The sequence below is a fragment of the Oncorhynchus mykiss genome, chromosome 21 (assembly GCF_013265735.2).
Source record: "Oncorhynchus mykiss isolate Arlee chromosome 21, USDA_OmykA_1.1, whole genome shotgun sequence".
In the NCBI taxonomy this organism is placed as follows: domain Eukaryota; kingdom Metazoa; phylum Chordata; class Actinopteri; order Salmoniformes; family Salmonidae; genus Oncorhynchus; species Oncorhynchus mykiss.
The window spans coordinates 35,710,627-35,725,695 of record NC_048585.1 but is presented as its reverse complement, the minus strand read 5'-3'; the positions used below and the strand labels follow the sequence as shown (position 1 = coordinate 35,725,695).

At 44.5% G+C, this 15,069-nt stretch overlaps 1 protein-coding gene across 1 annotated transcript in view; it reads left to right on the top strand.

The window, feature by feature from the left end:
• The window catches only part of LOC110500321 (60S ribosomal protein L34), a 16,643-nt gene extending 9,961 nt beyond the window's left edge, over positions 1 to 6,682 (top strand). Inside the window, exon 5 of the mRNA XM_021577625.2 lies at positions 6,558 to 6,682. Coding sequence (XP_021433300.1) covers positions 6,558 to 6,642 — 85 coding nt within the window. The 3' untranslated portion in view covers positions 6,643 to 6,682. The remainder of the gene's footprint in view (positions 1 to 6,557) is intronic.
• The last annotated feature ends 8,387 nt before the right edge of the window (positions 6,683 to 15,069 follow it).

The following is a 15,069-nucleotide window of genomic DNA, read 5'->3' as shown; positions in this document are numbered from 1 at the left end:
AATGTGAAGGGTGCATGACTACAACTACCCATACTAGCGTACTACATAAACTGCCTACTATGTACATGAATGACTCATGTTGTGTGATGACATGAACAAATAGATTGATACAGTAGCCTATACAGTGTGTTCGGAAAGTATTCAGACCCCTTGACTTTTTCCAAATGTTATGTTACAGCCTTACTCTAAAATTGTTTGAAGAGGAACAAACCCAATTTAATCTACACACAACACACCATAATGACAAAGCAACAACTTTATTTGTTATTTTTTATACATTTGCAATAAATTCTAAAAACCTATCACATTTACATAAGTACCCTTTACTCTGTACTTTGTTGAAGCACCTTTGGCAGTGATTACAGCCTCGAGTCTTCTTGGGTATGATGCTACAAGCTTGGCACACCTGTATTTGTGGAGTTTCTCCCCTTGTTCTCTGCAAAACCCTCAAGTGCTGTCAGGTTGGATGGAGTGTGTCGCTGCACAGCTATTTTCAGGTCTCTCCAGAGATGTTTGATCGGGTTCAAGTCCGGGCTCTGGAACTTTTGTAATAAAACTTTAGGTATTTTAAAAAATTACCACTTTCTCGCTAATTTCGTGGTATCCAATTGTTTAGTAGCTACCATCTTGTCTCATCGCTACAACTCCCGTACGGGCTCGGGAGAGACTAAGGTTGAAAGTCATGCGTCCTCCGATACACAACCCAACCAAGCCGCACTGCTTCTTAAAACCTGTTACGGGAGCTCCCTCAGGGAACTCCATCCCCCCATTCAGCTGAAAAGGTGGCGCAGGGAATTTAAAAATATTCTTTAGAAATATTTAACTTTCACACATTAACAAGTCCAATACCTCAAATGAAAGAGAACCATCTTGTTCATTTACCCATCATGTCTGATTTTTAAGATGTTTTACAGCGAAAACACAACATATATCTATGTTAGACCACCAAATCAAAGGAAAAACGCAGCCATTTTTTCCAGCCAAAGATAGTCACAAAAGCAGGATTAGAGATCAAATGAATCACTAACCTTTTGAAAATCTTCATCAGATGACACTCATATGACATGTTACACAATACATTTATGTTTTGTTCGATAATATGCATATTTATATCCACAAATCTCGGTTTACAATGACGCCATGTTCAGAACTGCCTCCAAAATATCCGGAGGAATTATAGAAAGCTACGCCAGATAACAGAAATACTCATCATAAACTTTGGCTAAAGATACATGTTCTACATATAATTAAAGATACACTGGTTCTTAATGCAACCGCTGTGTCAGATTTTTTTTAAATGTTAAGGAAAAAGCCTAACATTGCAATAATCTGAGACAGCGCTCAGACGTAAAAGTATTTCTCCGCCATGTTGGAGTCAACAGAAATACGAAATTACAACATAAATATTCCTTTACCTTTGATGATCTTTCATCAGAATGTAGTGCAAGGAGTCCTAGTTCCATAATAAATCGTTGTTTTGTTCCATAATGTCCAATACTAGTGTCCAAGTAGCTGCATTTGCTATCACTTTTAGCTCACGTGCCCAAAAACTGACTGCTGGTCCAGGATAACTCGCACGAAAACTTCCGAAATATATATTCCAGGTTGAATAAACTTGTCAAACTAAGCAGAGAATCAATCTTCAGGATGTTATTATCATATATAACCAATAACGTTCCAACCGGAGCATACCTTTTCATCTGCAGCCAAATGGAACAGCGGTGACATCAACAGACAAATGTGCCACAGGAAAATGGCATTCTGTCGGGACACTGACTATTTCCCCTCCCATTCGGTCAAAGTTCACAGCAAATGCTCCATTCCACTTTCTACTGAATGAGGACTTCTACTGGAAGGCGTAGGAAGTGCTACCAGATCCATATCTTGTTGGGAAAGGAGGGGGCGATGACGTCAAAGTTTGGAAGATTGCCTGCCCTATGAGTTCTGTTATACTCACAGACATAATTCAAACAGTTTTAGAAACTTGTTTTCTATCCAATAGTAATAATAATATGCATATATTAGCAATCTAGGATAGAGTAGGATGCAGTTCACTATGGGCACGCAATTCATCCAAAGTGAAAATACTGCCCCCTATCCTCAACAAGTTAACACAGCGCGCATCCAACCCGGAAGCCAGCTGCACCAATGTGTCGGAGGAAGCACCTGGCAACCTTGGTTAGCGCGCACTGCGCGCGGCCCGCCACAGGAGTCGCGATGAGACAAGGATATCCCTACCGGCCAAGCGCTCCCTAACCCAGACGGCGCTAGGCCAATTGTGTGTCGCCCCACGGACCTCCCGCGGCCGGTTACGACAGAGCCTGTGCGCGAACCCAGAGTCTGGTGGCACAGCTGGCGCTGCAGTACAGCGCCCTTAAACACTGCGCCACCCGGGAGGCCTCAACTTTAGGTATTTTTAAACGTTAATCATCGATCAAATTGTAGACGGGGCAATCTTTGCTCAATACAGGAATGAAAACAAACCAGCGCTGCTTTTCGCGTCTTGCGCAACTCACAAAAGTGTCCCCAGTTCCAAGTTGGCCTACTTCTTCATTGCACAATGGAATAACCTCAACCAAATTCCAAAGACTGGTGACATCCAGTGAAAGCGGTAGGAACTGAAAACAGGTTCCTATGAAATATCCCTTGGCAGTGACATCTCAGGGAACGGGGGGGGGGGGGGATTCTGAACAGTTAGTCCTCTGGGTTTTGCCTGCTACATAAGTTCTGTTATACTCACAGACATGATTCAAACAGTTTTAGAAATGTCAGTGTTTTCTATCCAAATATATGTATAATATGCATATCTTATATTCTTGGCATGAGTAGCAGGAAGTTGAAATTGGGCACGCTATTTAGCCCCAAGAGGTTACCGGACTTGCCTAGTTAAATAACCGTACCGTTTTCCAATTGTTATGAAAACTTGAAATCGGCCCTAATTAAACGGCCATTCCGATTAATCGCTCGACCTCTATTTGGTTCACTGCATTGGGTCAGGTAGTGTTCTCCTGGAATCCGCCAAACTCAGATCTCTCGGACTGCCAGATGGTTAAGTGTGTTTCATCACTCGAAGGCGTTTCCACTGCTCCAGAATCCAAAGGCTGAGAGATTTAATCTTAGGCTTGTATGCGGCTGCTTGACCACGGAAACCCAATAACGAACAGTTATTGTGCTGACGTTGCTTCCAGATGCCATTTGGAACTCTAGTGAGTTTCAACAGAGGACATACAGTTTTTACGCGATACAGCACTTGGTGGTCCTGTTCTGTGAGCTTGTGTGGCCTACCACTTTGTGCCTAGATGTTTCCACTTCACAATAATAGCTTTTGCAGTTGACGGGGGTAGCTCGAGCAGGGCAGAAATTTTACAAACGGACTTGTTGGAAAGGTGGAGTCCTATGACGGTGCCGAGGTAAAAGTTACAGCTCTTCAGTAAGGCCATTCTACTGTAAGTTTGTCTATGGAGATTGCGTGGCTGTGCTCAAATCTATGCACCTGTCAGCAACGGGTGTGGCTGAACTAGCCGAATCCACTAATTTGAAGTTGTGTATATATCTGTGTATATTTGATAAATGCTATGTGCAAAATAGAAAAGTTATCCAGCATATTGGTGTTGAGAACGATGTGACAGAGGCAGCAACGGAGTGAGGCGATTGAACAGCCCTTGCCTTGATTGTTTACGGAAGTTGGTTTCCTCAATTTAAGGTCTATAATCAATAGCCTACCATAAATGTGCTTGGCTTTATTAAATATTCCATGTACAGCTACAGAAATAAAAGATCCTGCTTCTGTTGCCTGTTTGAGTGAATGTTTATACTGATTCTGTGAGCGCCAAGCCTCACTCAACCGCAAAATGTCAGATAAAGCAATTTCACATTTGTCTGTTTTAGTCTTTGCTATGCTGTAAAGGCTTTTAAAGTCGTTGGAACAGACTGGTATTATAATTTGTTTACACTGTTCCAGGCGGGCAGAATGTTGTAACCTAACGGCACCTATTTGTCACAAAATATGCGCACAGCTCATACCTTCTCCTTAATGTTACAATTATGACCATAATAAGTAATGTCATTACGCTTTGTATAGTAGTAGCCTTGTATAACCACCTTCAAGCAGTAAGCCTAAGAGCGCGTTCTGTTTAGTCTCAGTAGCGTAACTTACTTAGTCCTATATTTCAATATACAGTGCATTTGGAAAGTTTTTTTTTTTTCTCTCCACCTTTTGTTGCATTACTGCCTTATTCTAAAATTGATTAAATACATATTTTTCCTTAATCTACACAAGCTACCCCATAATGACAAAGTGAAAACAGATTTAGACATTTTTGTATTATATAAGACAACTTCTTTACATAAGTATTCACACCCATGCTATGAGACTTGAAATTGAGCTCAGGTGCATCTGGTTTCCATTGATCATCCTTGATGTTTCTACAACTTGATTGGAGTCCATCTGTGGTTAATGCAATTGATTGGGCATGATTTGGAAAGGCACATACCTGTCTATTTAAGGGCCCTCAGTTGATAGTGAATTTCAGCAAAACTAAGCCGTGAGGTCAAAGGAATTGTCCGTAGAGCTCAGACAGGATTGTCGGCACAGATCTTGGGAAGGGTACCAAAAAATGTGGAAGGTCCCCTAGAACACTGGCATCCGTCATTCTTACATTTTAATAAGTTTGGAACCACCAAGAGGCTTCCTGGAGCTGACCGCTGGCCAAACTGAGCAATCGATGAAGGGCCTTGGTCAGGGAGATGACCGAGAACCCGATGGTCGCTCTGACAGAGCTATAGAGTTCCTCTGTTGTGATGGTTGTCCTTCTGGAAGGTTCTCCCATCTCTGCAGCACTCCACCAATCATGCTTTTATGGTAGTCGCCAGATGGAAGCCACTCCTCAGTAAAGGCACTTGACAGCCTGCTTGGAGTTTGCAAAAAAGGCACCTAAAGACTCTGACTATGCGACACAAGATTCTCTGGTCTGATAAAACCAAGATTGAACTCTTTGTCCTGAATGCCTGTTGTCACATCTGGCGGAAACATGGCGGCAGCATCATGCTGTGGGGCTGTTTTTCAGCCTCAGGGACTGGGAGACTAGTCAGGATTACATGGTGTCCAGACAGGCTACTTACTGAATGGAATTATATACGCCCTTGGAGAATTGGCACACGTACACCCTGGTAAAAGCACCCGCCAATCAAAGCCTCTAGAGCAAATATTGTATCTTTTAAAACATATATATTTTTAAACTAGCCAAACCTTAGGCTTTCCAAAAGTAGGCACTAAGATAATCAATTGACAAGGAAAGTGTGACGGAGAGAGCTATGTTATAGTATGCCGATGAAATTGACAATCCTTAAAATAACAAATACACGCAACATGTCAGTTGCCTATTTATCAGCGACAACGCTGATTTTCAAGTGGGAGAGTGAAGGATTTTTTAAAAATACTGTGAGGAACTATTATTTTGCTGTGTCTATATATAAAAATAAACTGACTTAACAGGACAGAAACCAGACACATGCTCACATGTGGTGCATGAAATAAACCAAAACTTGATTCTCAGAAGTGTGGCAGGTGTGTGGCAACTCTGCAAATAACGTTTTCACTCAGAGAACGAGACCTGTACATTTTGTAATACAATCATGAAATTATTTTTTTTACCAAATGACAGAGGTTCCAATTGACACATTAGCGCATTATAGGCCTCGGAGACAGGACAACCTTGTTGAATAATTATTCAATCTGACACTGTTTTTGAAAGATCTATTTACTAGCACGCAAAGAAATAAAGTCCACAAACTTTTTTCACTGAAGTGCCATAGCCTATAGCGCTCTACACCCCTGCGTATCATCAGTTGGAAAGACAGATTAATTTAGCAAAACAATTGCTTATCATTAGTGAACTCCCACTATTGGAAGTTCTACTTTAGGTGCCTCCCACTATTTATCAACATGAGAATTACATTTATAAAAATAAATCCTGAAATGACTGTTTTCATCCATAACTCAGTGACATGGATATTCAATTACCGTAACAGCCCTAATCCTTCCCCATGGGTGGTTCTGGTTGATAATGTTTACTTGCATATTGGACTAACTATGCCAGAAAGATGTTCTATTCAAGACACCAGCCAGCTGTAGTTGAATTTCTATCCATAGCAATTTAAGTGCAGTTTGTTGGCTTCAGCAGCCTCTGGTTATCTTAGGATGCTCTTGTGAGTTCCATGTGTTAGGATTAAAAACTACATTCTTTAGTCAAGTCTGATCCTGATCACATCTTTCCCTAACTGTTCAATTGTGATTTAAGTAGATGGTGGTTTTAGCTGGTTTTGTCAACTAGTATCACATTGGGAGATTTGTCCTGGGGTGTGCTGTTAAAAGCAGTGACACTTCCTATGTGCAAAAAATAAAGATGGGTGTTTCTGCAATGGTCTTTACAACATGCATTCATTCAATTTTTCTTAGTTTTGACATTTGGTCAGTATTTGTAAAGTAACCATTAAAGGCATGTCCTGAACATCTCAGTTAACTGATCCACTAACCGTCACCCTTCTGTCTACCACAGGATCAAGCGTGCTTTCCTGATTGAGGAGCAGAAGATCGTTGTCAAGGTCCTTAAAGCACAGGCACAGAGTCAAAAATCTAAGTAAATGTGTATTTGTACTGCAACATTAAAATAATTGAAATATGTTTAGTGTCCTGACTCAAATGGTGTAACTGTCCATAGTATTCCTCAATTTTAAGTTTGAGTCCAGTGTTTCTCAATGTGAACTACCATTTTGTAGTTTTGATTGAGACTGAAGTTTGAAAACTGAGTGGACTACTGAACATTGATCTATTCACTTAGTGTTGACACTGACATTACATCCAGGAATTGTATATTTTATTAAATATTAAGATGGTGCTGCATGTGCTTGCATTTATGAAGGTGAGCAGGCTTTTAAACTGATATTATTTGATGACAAGGTAAACAAGTTGCTTTACTACAATTAAACCATTTTTGTAAAGAGATCAGTCATCCATCTGACTAAATATTTACTAATGTTCAGTGGCTGTTGCTGCTATCAAGCTGGCCAAGAGTTCTTTCTATAGGCTTTACATTTTTGGGAATACTCTGGATTTCATCCAATATACCAGGTGGATGATAAATTATATAAATACTAACAAGTAAAACTATTACCAAACAGTTTAACCAGCCTCTAATCTCATTAGCTACCCTTGTAAAAAAATGTTTTACCCTTATGTGGTCAGTGCTACCCCAGATCCTTGGGACATCCCTACCCTAACCATAAAGAAGTCTAATCAAACTTTATTTCACATGCTCCGAATACAACCTTAACATGAAATGCTTTCTTACAAGCCCAAATATACTAAAGTAAAAAATTATATATAAATTAATGCAAAATTAGGCTATATACAGGGGGTACAGGTACTGAGTCAATGTGCGGGGGTACAGGTGTTAACTCGAAATGACACCGACAAGGCTCCAGTTTAACAAAGTTCACTATACCGTAGGTAGCCATCGCACTCAAGGCTAGGTCCATCAACGAGACTTCAATGTAAGTAGTCTGGTGGCCATTTTATTATTTGTTCAGCAGTCTTATGGCTTGGGGGTGAAGCTGTTAAGGAGCCTTTTGGTCCTAGACTTGGTGCTCTGTTACTGCTTGCCTTGTCGTAAGCAGAGAACAGTCAATGACGGTTGACTGGAGCGATGCAACTGCTCGGCATCTGTCACATTGGCCAAATTGGTGCACATTCAATAATTCTGATATAACAAAGTGGATATTTGTCAATTCTCTAATTTATGTATTGTAACAGGCCCACTGTGGTTACTTTTCAGGTTTAGAAGTAACTGCTAAATGGTAACTCCTGTTTTGTATAAGCTGGTTAGCATACAGCAATCGGTGGGGGTAGTTGAACGACTAATACAGTGGAATGGAAACGATGACAAGAACATGTGTTGGGGTTGACATCCATACAAGCATATGATTTTTACATTATGGTGTGAAATACAAAAAATCTCCTTAATTTTGCTGGGGGCTAATGAGGCGACTTGCGATCTGGTCGAGTTCGGTTTTACCTCTACTGAATCTATAACCCCTCCCTACCCATTTTAAACTTCAATTGGGGGGGGGGGGGGCTGAAAACTAGCCCAATTGTTTTTTTTCACAGCAAGGGAGGAGTTGCCATATTTATACAATAAAACGTTTAACCGTTATCGAGACAATTAAGAAATATCGTAGGAACTTGTAACGAGGTTAGAAGTTAAATCAGGATTTCCTCAATTACTGCGAGCTATGACATGACGTATTTAAGGAATTTGAATCACAGAAGGTTGTTGGCACTTTAAATGGGGAGAACGGGCTTGTGGTAATGGCTGGAGCGGAATCAGTGGAATGTTATCCATGTGTGATGCCATTCCATTGGGTCCGTTCCATCCATTATTATGAGTCGTTCTCCCCTCATTAGCCTCCACTGATATGAATATGTGGCAAGATCAAATATCATTTGCCCTTGTAAAAATCGCCAGATCATTTCCCATAAATGGATTTAACTTGTTTGACTGCTATGATTAAGCATTAAGGCCCGAGGGGTTGTGGTATATGACTAATATACCACGGCTAAGGGCTGTTCTTAAGCACGACGGAACACTGAGTTTCAGCCAATCAGCATTCAGGGCTCTAACCAGGTTTTATAGATGTAAATAAATCCCCTTTGCGCATATAAACAGCAAATATATAAACGTCCTCTCACTGTCAACTGTGTTTATTTTCAGCAAACTTAAGCAACACTGATGATTGACAATAAATTTCACATGCTGTTGTGCAAATGGAATAGACAACAGGTGGAAATTATAGGCAATTAGCAAGACAGTGGGGACCACAGACCACTTCTCAGTTGCTATGCTTCCTGGCTGATGTTTTGGTCACTTTTGAATGATGGCGGTGCTTTCACTCTAGTGGTAGCATGAGACGGAGTCTACAACCCACACAAGTGGCTCATCCAGGATGGGACATCAATGCGAGCTGTGGCAAGAAGGTTTGCTGTGTCTGTCATCGTAGTGTCCAGAGCATGGAGGCGCTACCAGGAGACAGGCCAGTACATCAGGAGACGTGGAGGAGGCCGTAGGAGGGCAACAACCCAGCAGCAGGACCGCTACCTCCGCCTTTGTGCAAGGAGGAGCACTGCCAGAGCCTTGCAAAATGACCTCCAGCAGGCCACAAATGTGCATGTGTCTGCTCAAACGGTCAGAAACAGACTCCATGAGGGTGATATGAGGGCCCGACGTCCACAGGTGGGGGTTGTGCTTACAGCCCAACACCGTGCAGGACGTTTGGCATTTGCCAGAGAACACCAAGATTGGCAAATTTGCCACTGGCGCCCTGTGCTCTTCACAGATGAAAGCAGGTTCACACTGAGCACATGACAGATGTGACAGAGTCTGGAGACGCCGTGGAGAACGTTCTGCTGTCTGCAACATCCTCCAGCATGACCGGTTTGGCGGTGGGTCAGTCTTGGTGTGGGGTGGCATTTATTTGGGGGGCCAGAGGTAGCCTGACTGCCATTAGGTACTGAGATGAGATCCTCAGACCCCTTGTGAGACCATATGCTGGTGCGGTTGGCCCTGGGTTCCTCCTAATGCAAGACAATGTGGCTGGCGTGTGTCAGCAGTTCCTGCAAGAGGAAGGCATTGATGCTATGGACTGGCCCGCCCGTTCCCCAGACCTGAATCCAATTGAGCACATCTGGGACATCATGTCTTGCTCCATCCACCAACGCCACGTTGCACCACAGACTGTCCAGGAGTTGGCGGATGCTTTAGTCCAGGTCTGGGATGAGATCCCTCAGGAGACCATCCGCCACCTCATCAGGAGCATGCCCAGGCATTGTAGGGAGGTCATACAGGCACGTGGAGGCCACACACACTACTGAGCCTCATTTTGACTTGTTTTAAGGACATTACATCAAAGTTAGATCAGCCTGTAGTGTGGTTTTCCACTTTAATTTTGAGTGTGACTCCAAATCCAGACCTCAATGGGTTGATAAATTTGATTTCCATTGATAATTTTTGTGTGATTTTGTTGTCAGCACATTCAACTATGTAAAGAAAAAAATATTTAATAAGAATATTTCATTCATTCAGATCTAGGATTGTAACGATTCTCTTCTTGTGAAGTAGAGGCGGACCAAAGCGCAGCGTGGTGGTTGTTCATTGTATTTATTGACGACACTATACATGAACAAACTAACGGAAAAAAACAAGAAACGTGAGAACTCAAAACAGCCCTGTCTGGTGCAAACACAAAAACAGGAACAATCACCCACAAACACACAGTGAAACCCAGGCTACCTAAATATGGTTCCCAATCAGAGACAATGACGAACACCTGCCTCTGATTGAGAACCATATCAGGCCGAACATAGAACTAGACCAAAACATAGAAAAACAAACATAGACTGCCCACCCAACTCACGCCCTGACCATACTAAATAAATACAAAAACAAAGGAAATAGAGGTCAGAACGTGACAGTACCCCCCCCCAAAGGTGCGGACTCCGGCCGCAAAACCTTGACCTATAGGGGAGGGTCTGGGTGGGCGTCTGTCCGCGGTGGCGGCTCTGGCGCGGGACGCGGACCCCACTTCGCCATTGTCTCAGTCCGCCTTATTGTCCGCCTCCGTGGCTTACTCACCATGCCCACCCCTCTCAATGACCCCACTGGACAGAGGGGCTGCTTGGGACAGAGGGGCAGCTTCTCGGGACAGAGGGACAGCTGCTCGGGACAGAGGGACAGCTGCTCGGGACAGAGGGACAGCTGCTCGGGACAGAGGGACAGCTGCTCCGGGCGGAGGGGCTCTAGCGGCCCCTGGCTGACTGGCGGCACTGGCGGCCCCTGGCTGACTGGCGGCCCCTGGCTGACTGGCGGCACTGGCGGCCCCTGGTTGACTGGCGGCGCTGGCGCTGGGCTGACTGGCGGCACTGGCGGCCCCTGGTTGACTGGCGGCACTGGCGGCCCCTGGCTGACTGGCGGCACTGGCGGCCCCTGGCTGACTGGCGGCCCCTGGCTGACTGGCGGCACTGGCGGCCCCTGGCTGACGGGCGGCGCTGGGCAGACGGGCGGCGCTGGGCAGACGGGCGGCGCTGGGCAGACGGGCGGCGCTGGCGGCGCTGGGCAGACGGGCGGCGCTGGCGGCGCTGGGCAGACGGGCGGCGCTGGCGGCGCTGGGCAGACGGGCGGCGCTGGCGGCGCTGGGCAGACGGGCGGCGCTGGGCAGACGGGAAGCTCCGATGGCGCCGGGCAGACGCGAAGCTCCGGCAGAGGCGCCGGGCAGACGGGAAGCTCCGGCAGAGGCGCCGGACAGGCGGGAGGCTCCGGCAGAGGCGCCGGACAGGCGGGAGGCTCCGGCAGAGGCGCCGGACAGGCGGGAGGCTCCGGCAGAGGCGCCGGACAGGCGGGAGGCTCCGGCAGAGGCGCCGGACAGGCGGGAGGCTCCGGCAGAGGCGCCGGACAGGCGGGAGGCTCCGGCAGAGGCGCCGGACAGGCGGGAGGCTCCGGCAGAGGCGCCGGACAGGCGGGAGGCTCCGGCAGAGGCGCCGGACAGGCGGGAGGCTCCGGCAGAGGCGCCGGACAGGCGGGAGGCTCCGGCAGAGGCGCCGGACAGGCGGGAGGCTCCGGCAGAGGCGCCGGACAGGCGGGAGGCTCCGGCAGCGCTGGAGAGGAGGAAGGCTCTGGACGGATGGGCCGGAGAGACAGCCTGGTACGGGGAGCTGCCACCGGAGGGCTGGGGTGTGGAGGTGGTGACGGATAGACCGGGCCGTGCAGGCGCACTGGAGCTCTTGAGCACCGAGCCTGCCCAACCTTACCCGGTTGAATGGTCCCGGTCGCCCTGCCAGTGCGGCGAGGTGGAATAGCCCGCACTGGGCTATGCAGGCGAACCGGGGACACCGTGCGCAAGGCTGGTGCCATGTAAGCCGGCCCAAGGAGACGCACTGGAGACCAGATGCGTAGAGCCGGCTTCATGGCACTTGGCTCGATGCCCACTCTAGCCCGGCCGATACGCGGAGCTGGAATGTACCGCACCGGGCTGTGCACCCGCACTGGGGACACCGTGCGCTCCACAGCATAACACGGTGCCTGCCCGGTCTCTCTAGCCCCCCGGTAACCACAGGAAGTTGGCTCAGGTCTCCTACCTGGCGTAGCCATACTCCCTGTTAGCCCCCCCCCAAGAAATTTTTGGGGCTGACTCCCGGGCTTCCATCCACGACGCCGCGCTGCCTCCTCGTACCAGCGCCTCTCCGCTTTCGCCGCCTCCCGTTCTTCCTTGGGGCGGCGATATTCTCCTGGCTGAGCCCAAGGTCCTTTACCGTCTAATTCGTCCTCCCATGTCCATACCTCCTCGCGCTGCTCCTGCTGCTGCTTTCTCCTTTGCCCATTACCACACCGCTTGGTCCTGTTGTGGTGGGTGATTCTGTAACGATTCTCTTCTTGTGAAGTAGAGGCGGACCAAAGCGCAGCGTGGTGGTTGTTCATTGTATTTATTGACGACACTATACATGAACAAACTAACGGAAAAAAACAAGAAACGTGAGAACTCAAAACAGCCCTGTCTGGTACAAAAACAGGAACAATCACCCACAAACACACAGTGAAACCCAGGCTACCTAAATATGGTTCCCAATCAGAGACAATGACGAACACCTGCCTCTGATTGAGAACCATATCAGGCCGAACATAGAACTAGACCAAAACATAGAAAAACAAACATAGACTGCCCACCCAACTCACGCCCTGACCATACTAAATAAATACAAAAACAAAGGAAATAGAGGTCAGAACGTGACAAGGATGTGTTATTTTAGTGTTCCCTTAATTTTTTTGAGCAGTGTATATAAATTTAAAAGCAGAAGGAGCCTTTATTAGATCTAGGAAAAAATGGATTGAGGAGGGAGAACAGAATTCATCCTATTTCTTTAGACTTGAGAAATTTCACTCTAAAAATAACACTATCCACAAGTTAAACATTGATGGTGTTATTACAGATGACCAAAAATGAATCGCTAAATACTGTAGCAATTTTTACAGAAAATTGTATAGCTCTACGTACTGTCAGGAATCCACAGATATGTTTTTTAACTCACTGAATAATGTTCACTCTATCAGTGATATAGAATCTAAACAGTGTGATGAACCCATCAAAGTTGAAGAGATTATAGAGTGTATCGAACATCTAAAGAACAATAAATCACCAGGTGTTGATGGAATTACATCAGAATTTTACAAATTATTTTCTGAACAAGTAGCTTCCTATTTGAAGTCTTTTTAAAGAGTATTAAAAACAATGTTCTCCCTCCTACAATGAGTCAGGGGTTAATAACACTGATACCTAAGCCTAAAAAAGAAGTGCTGCTCATCGATAACTGGCGTCCAATTTGTCTTCTTAATAATGACTATAAGATATTAGCCTTACTACTTGCAAAAATAATTAAAGAAGTCCTGGATGCAATTATTGATGAAACACAGTCTGGCTTCATGAGGAACAGACATATTTCTAACAATGTCAGACTAGTATTAGACATACTTGACTACTCAGACCTAATAACTGAGGATAGCTTCATATTATTTTCTTATTTTTATAAAGCATTTGACACAGTAGAGCATCAGTTTCTCTACCACTCCCTTGAGAGACTTGGCTTTGGGGATTTTTTTCTGTAAGGCTATTAAGACTCTCTATGCAAATGGTAACAGCTCTATCAAATTGAAATATGGCACCTCACCTAGATTTGAGTTAAAGAGAGGAATTCGGCAAGGTTGTCCTATCTCCGTACCTGTTTTTATTAATCACCCAACTTCTTGCAAATTCTTTAAATAATAGTCCTGTACAAGGTATTTCCATAGCTGGTAAAGAAATTATTATAAGCCAGCTGGCTGACGATACTACACTTTGTCTGAAAGACGCTAACCAAATTCCCAAATCGATCAATGTGATACAATCCTTTTCCAAAGCATCTGGTCTATATCTTAACATTAATAAATGTGAACTCATAGCTGTCAAAGATTGTGTGACACCTTCATATTATGGTATTCCAGTAAAAGAAGAACTTACATATTTAGGCATAACCATTACAAAGGATCAGAAGTCTAGAGGCTTACAAAATTTGAACCCTCTTATTAAAAAAACCCAGAAGAAACTAAATCAATGCTACAGAGGGACTTATCTTTAAAAGGTAGAGTCCTAATAACCAAGGCTGAAGGTATCTCTAGACTAACATATGGTGCTCTATCTTTATATCTTGACAGTAAAATAAGCAAGGAGATAGACCAGATGCTTTTCAACTTTCTTTGGAGAAACCATACCCATTACATTAGGAAACTGTTGTAATGAACACTTATGAGAATGGTGGACTGAATTTTCTGGACTTTACTACTTTAAATAATACTTTTAAGATCAATTGGATAAAACAATTCCTAAGAAGACCCATTTCTATCTGGAATTTTGTTCTTCATCATGTATTCTCTACTTTTGGTGGCCTTAACTTCATGTTGTTTTGCAATTATAATATTGACAAAGTTCTTGTCATGGTCCTTAATTTATAAACACAATTTTTCTCCACAAAGATATTATATGTGGAATAATCGGGATGTATTGTATAAAAATACCTCTTTGTTTTTAGAATATTGGTTCCGAAATAATATCCTATTGGTGAGCCAACTGGTAAATGCAGAGGGTCTTTTACTCAGTTATAAAGAATTCTTATCACTTTACAAGGTCCCTGTAATACCTAAAGATTTTGCAATTGTTTTAGATGCCATTCCCTCAGGTGTTGCTATGTTTTTCAGGAACGTGTCAAGACCTGACCCTCAGAGCCTACCTTCTATTGACCCTGTTGACTCATCAGTAGGGAAGATTTGTTTCTCTTTTGGTCCGTTCAACAACAGAGCGATATGATCCTTGTTTCAGCAGGATGTTGTATCTATACCTTATGTCGTGCCTTATTGGAATGGATTTATTGATCATATCTGTTGGAAATAAGTTTGGATGTTGCCACACACATACCTACTTGTGAACAAAATTAAG